We start from the raw sequence: 17,546 nt of genomic DNA on the forward strand, positions 1-17,546 counted from the left end.
GAAAAAAAAAGAGCAAAGTTTGTGTAATGATACCTCTAGGTACCAAAATTAACCAGTGCAGATTTTAAAAGACAGCGTACAACATCTGTGCACTAAAGCATGTTCTTTTAAAGCCGTACTCCAGAAGGAAAATGACAAAATTTGACCACTCTCCAGCAGCAGTAGCTTCTGCCTTGCCAAGATATTTCCCCATTTTATACATGTGAGGTCATTGTAGGGAACTTGTAGTTGTTTGTTTTCATGTAATTTAATATTTTTATCATTCTTCCTTGGTGCTTGTGATGAGGAACCGCCTCAAAATACGTGTGTGTCAAAAATTGTCGTTTTCAGAACAGCCATTATCACTCTGCAAAGAAACAGTCACTGATTCTTCTCCCGTTTATATCAGCGTACATCTGGAGTAGCTAAATCCACGCCAGTGCCGTTTTGGAAATGTGGAAGTAGAATGAGATTAAAATTAAACCCTTCTTTTATGTTTATAAACTAGATTTCATTTCCCTCCATTATTTTTGATGTGTTTGCTTAGTACTGCTGTCCCTCATACTGAGATCCTCGTTCAGGCAGGCTCCCAGACCTCCTGCCTGACAGGTTTAAGGACCTTCTGCACAAGAGGTGGGCAGCGTTCAGTGAAGAATACAACGTGACATGCTCTTGGAGGTCAATGTATTGGTGGATGTGCAAAGATAGTGTTACTTTAATTACACGTGCCTTCCAGTTTGTCACCAATAAGCCACCAATGTTAGTTTGCACTTGTCCACTGCCTTACACAAACAGGAAAGTATGTCACTTGCTTCCCCCAGCTTCTCCCTAAGAGGCCGTAATTCAGAGGTATATATTCATTACACATGTAGAATAGCTTTATAACAGAAGTTAGTTATAGTGCTTTGGCCCCAAACAGGCTGAGATACGATTATTATTGTTATTATAATAACAGAGGGCCCAAGCCTGTGTTCGTTATTCCAGCTGAGCATGTTTGCTCCATGTGCATAAAGCAACAGGTCATAAAGAGGTAGGGCTGCCACTGAGTTTATCTGCAAGTTCTGGGGCTTAAAAGCATATTGTTTTAAAATAACATCACTGTCTGCTGTGGAATGATGAATCTTTTAAGATGTTTCAGGCCCAGAGTACGCAGGCGCCTTTCCTATCCACTTTTGGGTGTGTATTTCAGCAGTTCTTGCATGTTGTCTGGAGCCTCTTTAACTCTTGGTATTCTGGAGCCTTTAGAAGGACTCCCCGTGATTCCTCTCTGCCTTTGGACTCAGTAAAGCTGCTCTGAAAGTGCTGTGCGCTGAGAAGGCCGTCTGTTCCCAGTGCCTGTGATCTTGTTCTGTTGGAGGGCAATCTTTTTTCTCTCTTCCTCTATTTCCCTTTCACAAGCTGAACTTGAAAGCGGCAGCAGCAGCAGCTCTATGCTAGCACGAAAGAAATGCAACAGTCCTTTCAGTCTTGCCCGGGGGGGAGGATGGGGAGCAACAGCACAGCCTCAAAGCAGAGTTTGCTTTGCTTTAATTTTTGTTTTTTAGCTTCATATTTTGAACACAAGTCGAGTTATTGTTCTGTAGCTCTGTTCAAAAGCCTCACATCTGAGGCTTTTTAGTGCAACTGTGGTTCTGTGGTTGGGGGCATGGTTATTAGGTGTTTGGATCAGGTTTGGCAGTAAGCTGTGAAAACAGGCACTGGTTTATTTTTCCTACTGACTGCCGTGACAGTTGCAATTATTGTCCATTGTTCCTAGGTGGCTAGAAAGGAGGGAGGATACAATAGAGCATTGCACTCTGGGGGTAAATGAATTTGACTTATAGGTTCTTGGGGGGTCAGGCAGGCCGATTATTTAGTGCCCAGGAATGTGGTTTTCATGGCACCGCCAGCCGTGAGCGGCCACCAAACAATGGCTCAGCTGTATTGCAGCTGTAGTTGGTGAGGCAGCGGGAGAGGTGTGCGAGGTGAGCACTTTGTACTCACCCGGGCACAAACACACATGTGTTATGCTAGAAAACCTTCTTGTTGTTCTGTAGGAACGTAGAGTTATTAAGTTTTCCAGTTGCGATTTTTTAATTAACTTCTATCTGTATTTGGCCAGGCAGCTGTATTTTTTTTTCCTTATTTCTCTCTTAGTGATATTTGGAAACCCCGCACGAGTAGTGTCTTATTATTAATACACCCTGGAATGTGGACAGCACTAGAAGCTGTACTGCCCAACTGTCTTATGCACCAAATAGTTTTTTCCATTTAACTGTTCAAAATTTCATTGTGTTTTTCATTAGATCTGGGGGAGTTTTAGTATGTCATGTGCTAAAGTCTCCGCACTAGGCTACATATTGTTAATGCCCAAGTGTGTGTTATTACCATTGAGTTTTATGCTCTGGGAGAGATTAAAAGAAAGGGAAATGAAGCGGAAGACTTTATTTTCTATTAGTGTTATTCCTTTTAAGTTAGAAAGGAGTAATATTTTATTAAAGATAGGGGAGTTGGTGAATGGCTGGAAGTGACCAGACTCTCACGTTTTGTATTTCGGTTGTTCTTCTTAGTTGTTCTGTTACTTTCAGCAGCTGCTTTAACCCTCCCTTCATCTGCATGCCTGTAAAATGGGAGAACCATCACTGAGGATCTGCAGAGGTCCAGCTGCAGTCTTCAAGATTGCTGTTAGAAGGATCTGTGCATGTCCAGTTACTAATGGAAAATGAAATGTAATATGTCATTCTAGGGCTTGACTGACAGGTACTCCAGGGCAATACTCGTATACTTAAAGTGGGGCAAAATACAGAACCTTTCATGTCTGTAGAACTTTTAACTCAAATACCTCTGTTTAGAGAGGTAGTCTAGAGCTAAATAAATAATGCAGGTTTGGTACTGGAGATTTCTTAGGAAATACTTGTTTTGAAATGCATGGAATTTTTACTCTGTTTAAAACAAGTCAGCCTATACTCTGGATTATTAATGGATAATGCAGTTTGTTGGATTTAGTGGAGCAGAGAGAACTTCAGGTCTCAAACTGATCACCTGTGGGCAGGAGAAGAGTACCCCACTTCTGCTTCCAGCATAGCTGCCTGATATCTTTGCACTGCAGGGTGAGAGTGGTTGCTTTGCTCCAAAGCAGATGCAGTGTGTAGGGTGGGATGTTGATAGGAAAAGTATAAGAAGTATATTTCCATGCTCTTCAATGTTAGTAGCCATCTCTATGCTTAAAAAATTAACATGGACTCCTATTCAAATGGTGTTGGGCTTCCTCTGAGCAGAGTTCAGGGGACAGTGCTGGACCCCAGGTGCATCACAGCCTTGCAGACACTGATGTGAGTGAGGCAGCTTTAACCATGGTGAGAACTCCTTTTAAAACTTCCCCAGTGTACACAAAGCCGTTCTGCTAATCTTGTCTATCTCTGGCTTATCGAGAGTTGTCAAGAAATAATAACGCATATTTTATATGTTCTCCACTTAGCTAATTTTGAATAGGTGTGTGGAACAAAAGACTAAACTGCCTTTTGTTTCTAATCTTTACCAGTTGTTTTTCTGTTCAAGTGAGGGCATTGTTAATAGTGACTGTGCCTGAGCCTCTCAAGAAAGACCAGGCAAGCCTGAACCTGATAATTTTTTTTGTTGTTTGAGAAGCCTTTTCTGTTGTGCAGGTTAGTTCCTAAACAACTCAGGTGAAGTGTTCTCTGCACTCACTATGAAAGGGATCTTCATTAGGGTAAAGTCAGCTCTGTGTTGTATATACTAAAATCTTGGTGACTCCAAAGATTGTACTGAAGTAACCGCAGATGTACGAGTGTAACTGAAGGCAAGATTACCCTCCCAATCCTAATCTTTAATGCATGATAACACAGACATTTGGGTTTTTGTGAGCAGCTGGGTTCCGAGTTGCACAAAGTATTGGTGCAGGTATTATATCAAGCTGTGTTTGATGTGTGATGGAACTGTGTTTGCTGAAGACTCTTAATTTTGCTTATATGTTCAGAAGACGGGGCACAAGAGAGTATGCAGTGAACAGTCTTACAACTGCCAATAATGGATAAAGAGAAATAATCCATTCAGCGATACTATAGCTCATCAGAGCCCATGAATTAAAGACATATGTTATGTAGATTCAATGTATGGATTAAAACAGATAATCTGGTAGGTGACACACAGAATCTTGAGATAAGTGGGCTATGCAGATTCGGTATATGGATTGTGAGGGATAATTCCATTTAAGTAATGCTGGACAAGTTGAAGACAAGTAAGCTTTGGGTAGTGCTCAGGTTATGTGCAGTAATCCAGTGAGTGACACTTTGGATCGCATAATCTGTAAACTGAAGACAAGGAAGCTGGGGATTCTGCATTTAGATGGGGACAGGAGGAAGGAGGGGGTAGGGGAGAGAGATTATTCATGGGGAATACACTGGGTTTAAACCTTTGACTAATAAAGCACAGATCCCCAGGAGATGTGGAAAAGCTACACACTTTCTGAGGAGCTGTGTGAATTTTGCATTTGCAGATTAATGGTTGAAAAATGTTCATAAACTTGTGTCAGATGTGGATGGTTTGCATTATTTTTTTGTGGATAGTATTTTGTTTGGAATGGGGAGAGAAGGAGGGTGAGAGAGTCATAAGTGGAGGAGGTAAGATACGTCTGGTTGTTGGCTTTTAACTGTGATAAATTCAATATTTATCGCAACCTACTTAGTATCTGTGTATTTTGGGGGGCGTTTAATAGTAGGAAATGGCTGACAGTGAGCTTTTAGTCTTTTGTTAATATTTCAGAAATTTTGGAAGGGGGAGAACCTGTGGCACAGGGGAACCTATGTTCTGAGAGGAAATTTGGCAGCTGTCGAAATCGTGGAGGTTGATCAGGGTGCAATATGATACCCTTAGGATGCAGAGAAGTAGGCAGTGCCAGTTCAGCCACACCAACGCACAGCTTCCTTCAGGCCAGCCAGATGAAAGCTGGAAATGGAGATTGAGACTGGATGGTGCTTCTGCTATTTGACCCTAGAACGGGATTTAGTTGAGGGTACTATCTGTGAAAGGAGGGCTGGAGGAAACTTCTTAAAAGCATCTAAAATGCAAAAAACGTGAATTTGTGACAAACCAGCAAATTTGGGCTGTTCTGGATTTCTATTTTTTTTGTTTGGTTGGTTGGTTGTTTTTTTTTTGTTGTTTTGTTTTTGTTTTCCATGTAAAGTTGCTTAATTTGATAAAAAAAATCAGTTTCAATTTAAATCAGATAAAACATTTATTTTTAGGAAGTGATTATTAGTGTACATAAAAAGAATAAAATTGAACTAATTAAAGTAGGAAATGCCAATGGCTTTATTTTATTTGAATGTTTGGAGGCCAGACCACTATATTTAAAAATCGTCTAGAGGTTTGGTTAACAAAAAGAGACCTAAAGCAGTTCTCCCTTGTGCTAAAATGACCTGAAAGAGAGATGAATGTTGCTGAGCTACGACTACTGGCTTGTCAAAACAAAGCAAATATACACACACATACATATTTTTTACTGGTTTTCCTGCTACTGCATAAAATTCCAGCAGTAAATGCAATTGCTCTAGCCTAGATCTAGCTTGTTGTCTAGACAGTAAAACAAAGAGTAACCTCTGGGAAACAGTCTCAACACAAATGTTGTCTATTCCTTTTGTAACCTTGACAATAAGTTACTAACCTGCTTGAATACCAAGCTTTGTTTGCAGTCTACTGTACCAAAACTTCTTCTGACAGCAAATAAAGCATACCCAGTGACAACTTCTTTCCAGCATTGCGAAACAGTAATGTGCTGCTCTGTTGCAGAGCAGACGGCTGAGTTTTGTCCCCACAGAATATTAGTTCTTGAGGGTAGTAATGGCAAAAGATGGTAATTGTTCATCGTTTGTTTTTATTCATTCTATAAAGCCTTCTGCTGAAACCTGAACGATTAAGACTGTCTGTATGCTAAAATAAATAACTTCCTTCTAGCTTGCTGTTCTGAAAAGTACTTTTATTTGTCAGACAGAGAAGATGCATTACATAAATCAGTAGGTACAGACAAATCAGTTTGAATTCTGGTATTTTTCTTTCCTTGTTTCTTTTTCTGGTGCCTTTGGCTCTCTGAGTAAAAAGCAGTCAGAAAGTTTTCTTTTACTACACTGACTTCCCATATCAATCAGATGAAGTAATTTAATTTAGCAAGGTAGGTAGTTGTAAGTGATGGCAGTCATTGTGTAGTAAAGTTGGCTTAACTACTTAATGAAAAACGCCAAGTTTTAGATGTTTATGTCCTGACAGCTCCAGGATTTACTGGCCTGAAAAGCTATGTGCCAGTCCGTAATAAAACACTCACTGTAGTATTGATTAGGGAAGCAATAAAAGAGTTTGCACACTTGCACAAGCACATACCCACATCCAGCCACCAATACATACCAGCAAGTACATAATTTAAAGTATATACTCATTGCTTGGTCATAAACATTTGATATTTCTGTTCAAAGACAGAGGAAAGAGGAGTTTAAATTCTGAACTTACCTCAGCCAGTTAGATCTGTTTATCAGACTACATTTCCTGGAGGCACACAACCTCAGCTCCCCATTGCCTCACAGACACAACTTTGGGTGATGTCAGCAGCGCAGCCGGCTGTGCAGAAAGGGGAGAATACTCCTCTTTAAAATCATTATGTTCTAAATCCTTTTCTTTTTTTAGGGGGAGCATGACAAAGATTAGCTTGCTTATAAGTACAAGCAGACTATGCGGCCTGTCTTACTTTTATGATTTTCTCACTGAGCAGTCATGTTGGGTTTGGATTTCTAATGTGGCAGAGCAAAGTTAAAACTGGGGTGGGGAGTAGGGAAAAGAAAAATAGTTGACAGTGAGATGAGAATGAAACTCTTAAGACAAGATACTGGAAAAAAAAAAAAAAAACACCTCAAGAAAAGATACTTATTTTATGGACTGCTGATATTTTTATTTTTCCTTTGGAGACAATAAAGTTAGTGCTAGTAGGAGTGTCATTCTTCTGAGGATGGCTTAGTTAATAGGTTGTAAACCTCCTTATCATCTCTTTCTCAATTGTGTATCAAAACTGTTGCATCCCTAGCTTAAAAATCACATTGAAAAAGCAAACCACTGCAGGAAATGTTTGAGGTGACTCAGTTTGTTAGCTGATGTGTGGGTTGAAGTTACATCTTCATCACACTTTTTACATCAGAGTAAAGTTATACAAAAACTGTGTTGTGGCAAGGTTCTGTTGCTTGGTTAGTTGGATGGCCTCAATAATTGCATTATTCATCATGTCCTTTTGGCTAAAACTCTACCTGGTGTGAAACTGGGTCAAGCAAAGATTTAATTGTCCATTTAACACGTACCCCTGTTAAAATCAGTGGGAAAATTCTTGGCCTTACTGTGAAATAGTTCTGCTGGTGACCTCAGCAAGGCCAGCAATGCAATGGTTTACAGTGCATTAAGAATTACTTTAGACAAGTTTCTAAAATCTTCACACCTCAATCTTCTCTTAAAAAAGTGATGCATGCCACTATCTTTCTACCTGCTCACAGCCTTTAAGAAGATCAATTAGCTTATGCTTTGAAATTAAAGAATACTCTTTACTGCATACTCTATTATTACACAGCTTAACTTTATTTGAATATGGAATACTTCAGAATTTTATTTCCATTTAATGTTGTTGGGTTTTCTCCCCCTACAAAGCTTTGTAGATACAGGAGGAAATTATTTTCTTTTATGAGCCTAGTTAATGAAAGGGATATGATACAATATTCTTGTGTCTTCCGGGCTTTGTCCTCGCACATTGTTTTCTTTGATTTTTTCTTTGAAAGACAGATGCTGACAGTTCAAAAGCTATTTACGTAATTACTTTGATAGTAAACTGACTCGGGGGATAAGTTTCCCTGTCTGTCTGGGTGTGTACGAGCCCCCTGATGGATGACAGCCCCAGCCCTTCAGCTGAGCCGTGTCAGTGGGCTGGGGGAGAGCCTTGCCACGGCTCTACCCCTTGCAGAACACGGAGTGCTGCACGGCAGTGAGAGATCCGTGGGCTGCCTGCAGTCAAACCTTCCCGTCGCGTCAGTGTTCGCAGCGAAAGCTCAAAACGCCTGCTAAAGAAAATATTGGCTTTCCTAATTTCTCATTTACATTCTCATTCTAATAAATTATAATAAAGTATTTACTGTTTTGATTGCAAAAGCGGTTTCTCTGCCTTTTTTTTTTGCTTTGGTTCTGTTTTGGGTGGATATGCCAAGGTTTCTCCTGTTCATTTTCTCACTTTAAGTGTGTCATTTGGTCATATTGGTGTCTTCATTCTAATGTTTATTAAAATGTTACTCTCACTGCCAGTCTGAGACTGTGAATCAGAACTAGGAATGTGTAATAGTTTATTTCACATTTGAGTAAATTTCTTTTACTACTTAAACACTATTATGGATAGTGTTGATCTGAGATGAAGTTTAGATTTGGCGATACAGAATGCCACTAATTTGAGTCGTCTTTTTTTGCCATCTGCTGTTGGTATTGCATCCACAAACATGCTTTTTTTTTCTTTCCGAATCTCTTTTTGTGCTGATAGAGAATAAGCTGGCACATCTGGAAGGTACCTTTTCTTGGGCCGATCACTGTATCAACCTGTAGTGTATACTTTGATGTTCTCTTGCCCGAGTTGTTTTGATAAGTTGTGAAAAATCCACATTTTGCCATTGCAGTGAGAGAGTAAAGAGAGAACAGTATGAGCACCTACAGCAATCTCCTGAAAGGCAGGTGGCCTGGTGGTTAAAAGCTTTGTTAAACATAAAATGTGCAATATCTATTTGTTGTGGATCTGACAGTAATTAAGAGTCTTTTTTGAGGCAGCCATTGATGTAAGCCACTCTCCTTTTACTCCTCACTCAATACTTGTGTGAAGTGGTCTAGCTTGCTGTCAGGTTGTACATAGCAGTGATGGGCACTTGTTTTTTTTTTCCCAGCCATGCTGCATGGCTGGAGTGAACGCACTGCAACTGTACAGACAGCGTGTGAAGGGCACAGGCCAGCTCCAGAACTGTTCCCAACTTGGTACTGCTTGGAGCAGCTCTGAGCGAGTTTAATAATGAAGTGGCTGAAGGTAGCTGCTGGGGCTGGTGGCTTGTCCTCACTGAGCTTTGCACCACCTCCTAGGCAGTGTTAGCAGCCACAGGGATAGGTCATTAATTCCCAAGTAGCATAATTTAAACAACTGTCTTTGTGTGGCTGGTGTAGTTACTTAAAATACTGACACGTTTTGTCCTGTAAGCTACAGAATTCTTTAAAATGGAAATCCCTTAGCTGCCAAGGCGCTTCACACGATTATAAAGGTTTAGATCTCATGTGGGTTAGCAGAGAGGAAATAGCGATGGTAGGACAGAAGTCCACCATCGTTGCCTACCCCCAATCTACAGCATCTAGAGAGGGATGCAGAAATAGCAACCGGTGCTCTAACTCTGCAGTGCTTTCTAATACACCAGAAAAAAATCCTGTCACTGAGTGTACTTATGTAGTGACCAAGCTGTTGCCCTCAGCTCACCATGAAATAAATAACGTCAAGTACCGTTTGGCCTTCATTTGTTATGCAAACTAAGTCATTTATGAATGGCAGCTGTGAAATGGCAGCTTTGTTGGCCATTCCCATGAAGGAAATTATAGAAAAGGTGTGCTAGGGATAATAGGGGTAATATCAAAAATACCAACCTTAAAATAAATGCAAACGCTTTCCATTATGATCAAGACAGTCTGATTCAAGTGCTTCTCATCTTTTTAATTTTCACACTTCAGTAAGCCACCAGTTGTCTGTAAGAAACCTCAAAACTCTGTAGTTCATTGTCAGTGGAGCTTATACAGATGTGTGGGTATGAGAAGGGGAAGCCTACCCCAGAACTCAATCTCCCTTGCCTCTTATTTTATGGAGGTCACTTCAGAGTATGGCTATCCAAGTATTTATTTTGCAAGGAGTTATACCTTAGAGAATTGAAAATACAATTGTTATTGAAGTTATTGAAAGGATGGGCTAATCACATGGAAATAAAGTACCTACTAAACCATGTTTTCTAGATAGTATTCTCCAGCAAAAGATTTTAAGTTTACAGCAATACATTCTGCCTTTTGATTTATTAGCAAACTGAAGTTCCTCAAGAAGTATAATGCAAGAAGGCTGCCTTTTTGTCAGACTACTTCCACTCCAGTTTCTAAGCCAAAAGGAGTTAGGTATTGTACGAAGTTAGTATGTGAAACACCCCACAGGGCATCTGGAAGTTTCTTTAAGAACTGAGTGCTGCTGAGGAGGCCGAGCCTGGTGGCCGTGTCCCAGCTGCAGGGCCGCCGTATGCCTGCAACCCCGGCGTCTGCCCCGGCGCTTCATTGCTTGCCCTGCTCTTGGTTCATCCAAACTTTCCTCATGTCCTGCCATTTAAATGGAGCCGTTTTCCCAGGGCAGAAGGTTTTTCCTCCCCTGTAGGTAAGAGGGAGGAGAGGAGGAGCTGTGGTGGCGGCAGTTCCGCGCAGCCCGAGCTCTGCGGCACGCGGCTGGGTATCGGCGTTCCTCTTCCTGCAGCTAACTCTGTGACCTCTCTGTCTGGCAGTTTACACATATGGAAGCATTTTTCCATCTTTGAAAGGTGTGGCAGGGATTAATTTAACTTTACAAAGTGCTTTTTGATTCCCAACTGAAAGCTACTGTAGGAGCTCAAAATATACTGATGAACCAGTCCTGGCTGAAAGTCTTTGATGTGTGTCAGTGTATTTGTCAAGCAGTTTATTTGACAGTGATTTCTTTTTGCTTGCCCTAACTTTAGGACTAAGGCAATCCTGTCTTTTCCTTCCCTCTGTAGGTCTTTCTCCCTCTCTTTTGCACACACTGACCAAGTTAGAAATGTCTCTTCTGAGTAAATAATAAAAATACTTAGTTTTCAGATGTCTCAGTGTGCCCAGCGTGTTACGCTGCCAGTATGAGTATACTCATAGTCTTCATCAGATGAGCATTAGAGTAAACCAATACGGTAGCCACGGATCTGAGAAGGAAGGGGCTGCCTTCTAGAACAGTTCTTCTGTGCCCCTTGGAAACACTGCACCCTTTTTCCTAGGGAAAAACCAGTGGAGGATGGAAGAGTGGCAGTAGACGTTTCTGGTTAATTGTATGGCCAGGTGGCAAATGCGTTGCTCGTAGCCATTCTCCCTCTCTAATGTTTGAAATAAAAATCGTAAGTTAAAAGTGTTTTCTTCAGCAGTGTTGGTATTTTAGCACTGGCTTCCATTCTTTCTCACAGCTTTTAACAGAACAGGTTTAAAGTCCTATGGTTTCTGTTTCAGTGTGTTTCTCAAGTTTCCAGCTTGTACCACAGTTTTTTTTGGAGGCTATATCTGAGAATATTCTGCTGTAGCTCTCTGTTACATGATGAGAATATTTTCACATAAATTTCTAGCATCTTAATAAAAAGTGAATCAAGTTACATTTCCTTTATATGAAAATGTTGATTCTTTATGTTTTCCCACATGTATATGGCTGCCTACAGATGCATTTAAAGGCTTGGACTTGGCTGAGGCAGAAAGGGGATGTTGATTGGAAGTGCAAGGTGGAAATTAAGTGAACATAGATTAAACCACCTATCAAGCAAAGAGCACTAACAGTGACGCTTTTGAGGCTGTGGTACAGTCTTCCACAGAAAGCAGTAGATGATTTACCATTTCAGACATTTCAATCCAGTTTAGAAAGTTGTAGTAAATACATTGCAGAGAACATTCCTGCACTGGCAGGGGGGTAGACTAAATGAGCTATTACCAGTAGCTGTTTCCCATGTCTGACTGATAGTTGGCTAGGAACATGTTTAGCATAGTCGCCAATTTTTCTTCTTGTCTTTTTTTTTCTTTTTTTTTTCACTTGGAGAGCACTGATGACATTGGCAGAAGAGCTTCCTGTGTTTGAGAAAGGTTTGTGTGGCAGAGTTGTCCCAAAAGCAGGCTATTTTCAGAGGAGGCATAGACATTGATAGCCTTTATCCTTTCCTAAAGCTTTTTTGAGAAAGGGTTTCATAGGATCTGACGCATGTGAGAGGATGTGGTGGTATTGGAGATATCTGTGGATTAGCTGCTACACATATTTTCTAGTCTTTTAAATGAAAAGTCAAACGATCCTGGATATACTAATGGTGCCATTTTTTGTTATAGTGTATGATTCATTGCTTTTGATTTTTCCTGGAATTTTTTCTTCCCTAATAACCACTGTCCTGGATGGAGGGAGAATTTTTACAAAATGATTATGAGAGCAAGGTATTTCCTCTGCCTGTCCCTACTGAACTCTCTCTCCTATAAAAAACACCTAATGAGAGTACAGGTGAGAGAGATGGTGAGATGCGTTTAACTCAGTTTTTCTGATATGTTTATGCAAGACTTCCTCCTTTAAAAATACTCATCAGTGGCAGCAACAGTGATAGTAGTTAGTGACAATTTAAATACTATGTAATTTCATCCTAATCAGGGCAGCTGTAGGTGATAAAACAGGTAGTAGCATCCTGACAGCTGCTGTGTGTTGAGCTGGTAACAGAGAAATCTGGGCGTGGGGAGCTAGAGAGGTACCCAGCACCCAGGAGACTTCTCTGCTTCCCCCTGATTACAGAGGGATGTTAATACACACCTTACAGTTTCGGTAGGTGTCAAAGCATTGATGTGTCTTTGTCATAAGTTTCTGACAAAAATGTAGCTGTCTTTCACAACGAGAAATGTCAGTTTTGATCCCCACGAAATGCAAACAATGTTTAAAATTTGAAACTCTTGTCAAAACAGGCAGTATTTTTTCCCCTATTAATCTGATAAAAGAGTCAACAAAAAATAGAGGAAAGGGCAAGGAAACATTGAAGGGGGACACCAGATCAAAGCCTGTGTCTAGAATTATCCTCTGTGGCTTATTCTCCTGTAGAGGAACAGGTCTTACTGTGCAGTGTATTGCAATATGCTGCTGCTCTTTGGTTCTCCTAAAGCTTTGCTTAAAGTGCAAAATAAAAACCTGGCTAGCTCTAAATTTCCTCTCTTCTCTTTACCTTTTTTTTTTTTTTACTTCATTTTTACCATATGATGCCCAGGGACTCCAGAAAGCCTAGCTGAGAAAGAAAGGCAGCTCATGGGTATGATCAATCAGCTGACCAGTCTGCGAGAACAGCTGCTAGCAGCTCATGATGAACAGAAGAAACTGGCTGCATCACAGATCGAGAAACAACGCCAACAAATGGAGCTGGCTAAGCAGCAACAGGAACAGGTGAGTGATTATTATAGTGCCTTTCAGCTTAAATAATTTTCTAGGAGGACTTTCCAGCAGTTTATCTTTTAAGGTTGATACTCTCAAGTTTGCTCGCCACTCAATTTTTTTTTCCATTTGTTTCCTTAGGTGAACAAGTTTGAACAAAAATGTATTGGAGCAATACTTTATAAAACAATGCTCTTTGTCTTATAAAGAGCCACCTTCCACTTTGGAAGTGTTCGCTTCCAACAGTGGTTGGGTTTTTTAAACAAGTATAAATAATCATTCGAATTCAGCCCTCCTGAATAATCTTCCAAGGCTGCTTGGATTCATCGATGCTGAATAGGTGTAAAAGGAACAAAATGCAGCACTTGAATGTGAGAAATGAAAAGGTTGGTTTTGCCAACTGTGGAAAAATGTGGGGGAGAAGAATATAAAGTCAGTGAACAAGTGTGACTTGTTTTCTTCTGCACTTGAGAGGCTTCATTTTCAGCTCTTGTAAACATGCCCTCCACTGAAAAGGCAAACGTGTTTTCACATTTGAACGGTTCCAGCACGTGCACATGGACACACGATATTCCTTGTAAGAACACAACTTTCCTAACGTTTCCTAAAGTTTTAACAAATATATATCCGTTTCTGTACCTGAACAAGAGCACAGAATACCTAGACATCTGGTTTCAAATTTTCTCAGGACTTCATCCTGTTACCTCTTATGTGAAAGCTGTTTGATCTGCCTACCATTTATTTCATCTTTTAGTGACATTTGAGTTTTTTTGCCATAGAACTGCAGCTATGTGAATTTTATGAAACTCACAAAATTATTTGAAATCTGTCATAGTTGTTCTTCAATGTTCATATTGTACCAAACAAGTATTAAGATTCTACACCACTGCTGACATCTTCAGACACTTTAGCCTTGGTTTTTCCCTAGTTTTATTTAAAAACCTTATCTTAAATACTGTGTATTTGGCCTCACAACTGAAATCCTTTATAGGGAGAACAGGAGAAGTGGCTTACCTGTTTAACTGGAGAATTTCTATCACACTGTTGTTTGCATGGAGAAGTTAGATGAAGGTGTGAAGGTGGAATTGACAAGTTTCTTCCACAAGGAGACATCCTGCAAGAGCTGTTTCCTTTGCTTTACCTTTTAAAGACACTAGTGCTCCATTATGTCTGAATAATCTGAAAGTGCAAAAGAAAATGGAAGGAATGGAAAGAGGCAGTAAGAAATCCTGCAGGATTATAATTAGAGTAACAAGGATTCCTTTTAATGTTAGAAATTGTGTATAATTTTGTGTTACACAGAAATTAAAACAACCAAACGTAAAGAAAAATGTATTGATACAAATCATTTTGGTTGCTTAAAGAGATGCTCTAGAGAGAAAACAATTATTTGATCTTTTAGATGTGGAGTTAACTGTCAGTGAGTGTTTCTTATGCTAATAAGTTAATAATAGAAATGAAAGAAAATACCTAAGGGGAAGAATGCACAAAATTCCTCCCAGTAAGTATGTGTAAGTTCCCATCTGACCCTGGGATGTGTACACATACCACAGGGGAAGAGCAATAGTCCTTCTAATGTTTGCACTGCTGTACTAGCTATTCATGAGAGCAGAGCTTTTGTGATGACTCAGATGAAAGTTTTTCACGTTTGCTTTTTAAGTTTGAGGTATGTAGTGGTTTATCTCCATCAGTCCTCCAAGAACTCCGAATTTGGTTCCGTTACTGCCTGCTTTTTCCTTCACTGTATGTAAAATGTGTCTACAGTAAGGTTCCAAATCACTTAGTCAATAGAGAGGAAGGATGGACGTTCTTATGAAAAGTGCACATGACTTTGGAAGGAGACTTAAGATTCCATCAACCTCTAAATCAGTTTCAGTGTTGAGCTGTGTGGCCTTGCACTGCCCCTGTGGTTCCTTTCAGCTGATAGATGGGGTTCAAGAGTTGGTGATTCTTCCCAAACCCAGTTCCAGTCTCTTTGTGTCTGTTTCTGCATCAGGGAAACACACACACTAATACCTTCCTCCGGGGTGTCAGGTTTCCTTTATTTGGAATTTTTGAATAGGTGGTGCCAACCATAAAAAGTTATTGCTGTCTATCCTACTTTTTTGCCTTTCCTGCCTTCTCCTACTATTTTCCAGTTTCTCTGCCAGTATTGTTCTTCCTCCAGCAAGTTGGAGCAAATGAATGCTCACTGTTGGGGGATTTTAGCAGTACCATTTCATACAGTGAGAGAGGATTTTTGCATCAGTTTTTCTCTTGACATCCAGCACAACATTTCCATAAGATTCCCTTTCCCACTAGTATTAGCTCTGAATTGCTCTTGAGTACGAGCTTCTTGCTTCAGCAGCATTCCAGGCTGTTGCTGCCACCACCTGCACCTGGAGGTTTCTTAGCTTAATAGACCAGTTTAAAGAACCAAGCAGGGTGGAAGTTTCCCAGGTACAGACACCAGGAATGGTGATACATATCTCATGTTTATTCTGTGTGTTTTCTCTACAGATTGCAAGACAACAGCAGCAGCTCCTGCAGCAGCAACACAAAATTAACCTTCTTCAGCAACAGATCCAGGTCAGAGACCGTGTCTCCACCTATGCCCCTGTTACCTCCTTTCTCCTTTCCATTTCCCCACACTTTCCCTCAGCCATTATTGTCATAGTTTCTCTAAGAATCTTTGCAATGGCTTATGTCTTAATTATGGAAACACATGAAAATTTTACTTGTTATTAAGCAAAAAAGTTCAGTTCCTAGAAGGGCTTATGTGGTTTGCTGGGCTCCTATAGGGTCAGGAAGCAGAAGTGAGAGGGGCTGGTCATGTGAGCAAGGGTTTGTGGGACCAAATCCTCTTTCAGCTGTGGGTCAGGAGTGGCAAAAGTGTTGCCAGAGTTGAATTGGAAAGGGTCTCCTGCAGCTCTGTTTTGGAGGTTATGTGGAAAAAGTTCAGTGACTGGCAATGAAGTGTCTGGAGTGAGAAACTGATCAAAAGTGTGGTTAGATTCAGGAGAGCAGCTATGTAGGTACTAGGTATCTACAGGTTCACTCCTAGTAGCAGAAAATGTTGTTAAACCAGCATAACCAGTAAACTTTATTTAACCTCTTTCTTCCTTAAAGTATTCAGAAGTTTCTTTTCATGCCATTGACTGTATATCATTACTTTCTTCTGTGTATATGTGCATGCCCCTGTTTTTGGAATAATGCAAATCAGTTCTCTCATGAAGGTTTTCACAGAATAACAAAGGAGGGATTTGACATTTTGCAGGTATCTAGAATCCTAGTAAAATCTCTAGCTGTTCAAGTATGCAATTCTATAGAGAGTGTTGCTCCATTATGTGTAGCGCCTAGTCGCTGTGGAAATGGATGCTATGTTCTGTTTGTTCAGTAGCAACAGGATTTTTCTTCCAAAGCTTCTCTTTAATGTTTCAGAATTAGTTGCCTAAAATTATGGGCCGTATTGATAAATCATCTAAGAAGACTTAATTCCAGCAAAATCAGAGGAGTTGTATGGCTTCGCAGTAGAAGGAAAAACTGGCTCTGTCATTTCAAAGGATATTCTGTCAGTATCAGGACTTGTGTAACTATGAAAAAAATTCTGGGGAAAGTCTATCCCTCTGCTGTTAGGCAGTTTCTATACAGGATGTGTTTTTCTGAAAATAGTTTTGAGATTGGTAAGGACTGGCTTGGCCTTGACCTCTGCTTTTTCCCCCCCCCCCTTTAAATTAGTTCATGGGAGGGATTTTTCTGTATTGCTGTATCTTTAATAAGAAAACCAGTAGTAGATCCTATACCATAGCAAGGAAAGTATTTATATTTTTAGTTTTCAGCTATGGCAGTGAGAGAGGAAGTTGTTCTATAAGCAGTGAATAAAAATAAATTGAAGTAACATAATTTGACCCCAGCCCTTTTAAGTTTTAAGGCCTTGTAGATAAGAATGAAGTATGTCGTTTTTAGGGTAGTGGAGAACACTGATTATTGATAATGAGATATAGAGCCTTTCATCTCTTGATCCCTGGTCCAAGTTTGACCTAAGTCAGTAGTAAATGAAAGTCAGCTAGCTACCATCTGATACAAGCTGCAGTCCTAAGAAATGATTTGGAGGTCTGTCTCAAAGGATTTGAGATGAAATATTGACCCCGCTGAGGTCAGAATTTCACCTCCAGGATCCACTTCAGACAAAACCCTTCAGATTTGGGGCAGCCTTCTTTTGGATGGTCACGTGATAAAGGTGAAAAATTGAACAGACGTAGAGACAATACTGTGCCCTCATTCCCACAGAAATGTTCTGTTTGTAGTGAAATTTTGATCATTCTGCCTGCCTCTAAACAGTTCTGTGGTCTGTATGGTACTGAGT

The 17,546-nt window shown here is 40.2% G+C and overlaps 1 protein-coding gene across 1 annotated transcript in view; it reads left to right on the forward strand.

The window, feature by feature from the left end:
- The window catches only part of SOX5 (SRY (sex determining region Y)-box 5), a gene marked incomplete at its 5' end in the record, with an annotated part of 156,477 nt that overhangs the window by 533 nt on the left and 138,398 nt on the right, over window positions 1-17,546 (forward strand). Inside the window, 2 exons of the mRNA XM_008940116.1 lie at window positions 13,041-13,213; window positions 15,701-15,769. Of these exons, the coding sequence (XP_008938364.1) occupies window positions 13,041-13,213; window positions 15,701-15,769 (242 nt within the window). The remainder of the gene's footprint in view (window positions 1-13,040; window positions 13,214-15,700; window positions 15,770-17,546) is intronic.

Source organism: Merops nubicus, unplaced genomic scaffold (genome assembly GCF_000691845.1).
Source record: "Merops nubicus isolate BGI_N331 unplaced genomic scaffold, ASM69184v1 scaffold37440, whole genome shotgun sequence".
In the NCBI taxonomy this organism is placed as follows: Eukaryota; Metazoa; Chordata; class Aves; order Coraciiformes; family Meropidae; genus Merops; species Merops nubicus.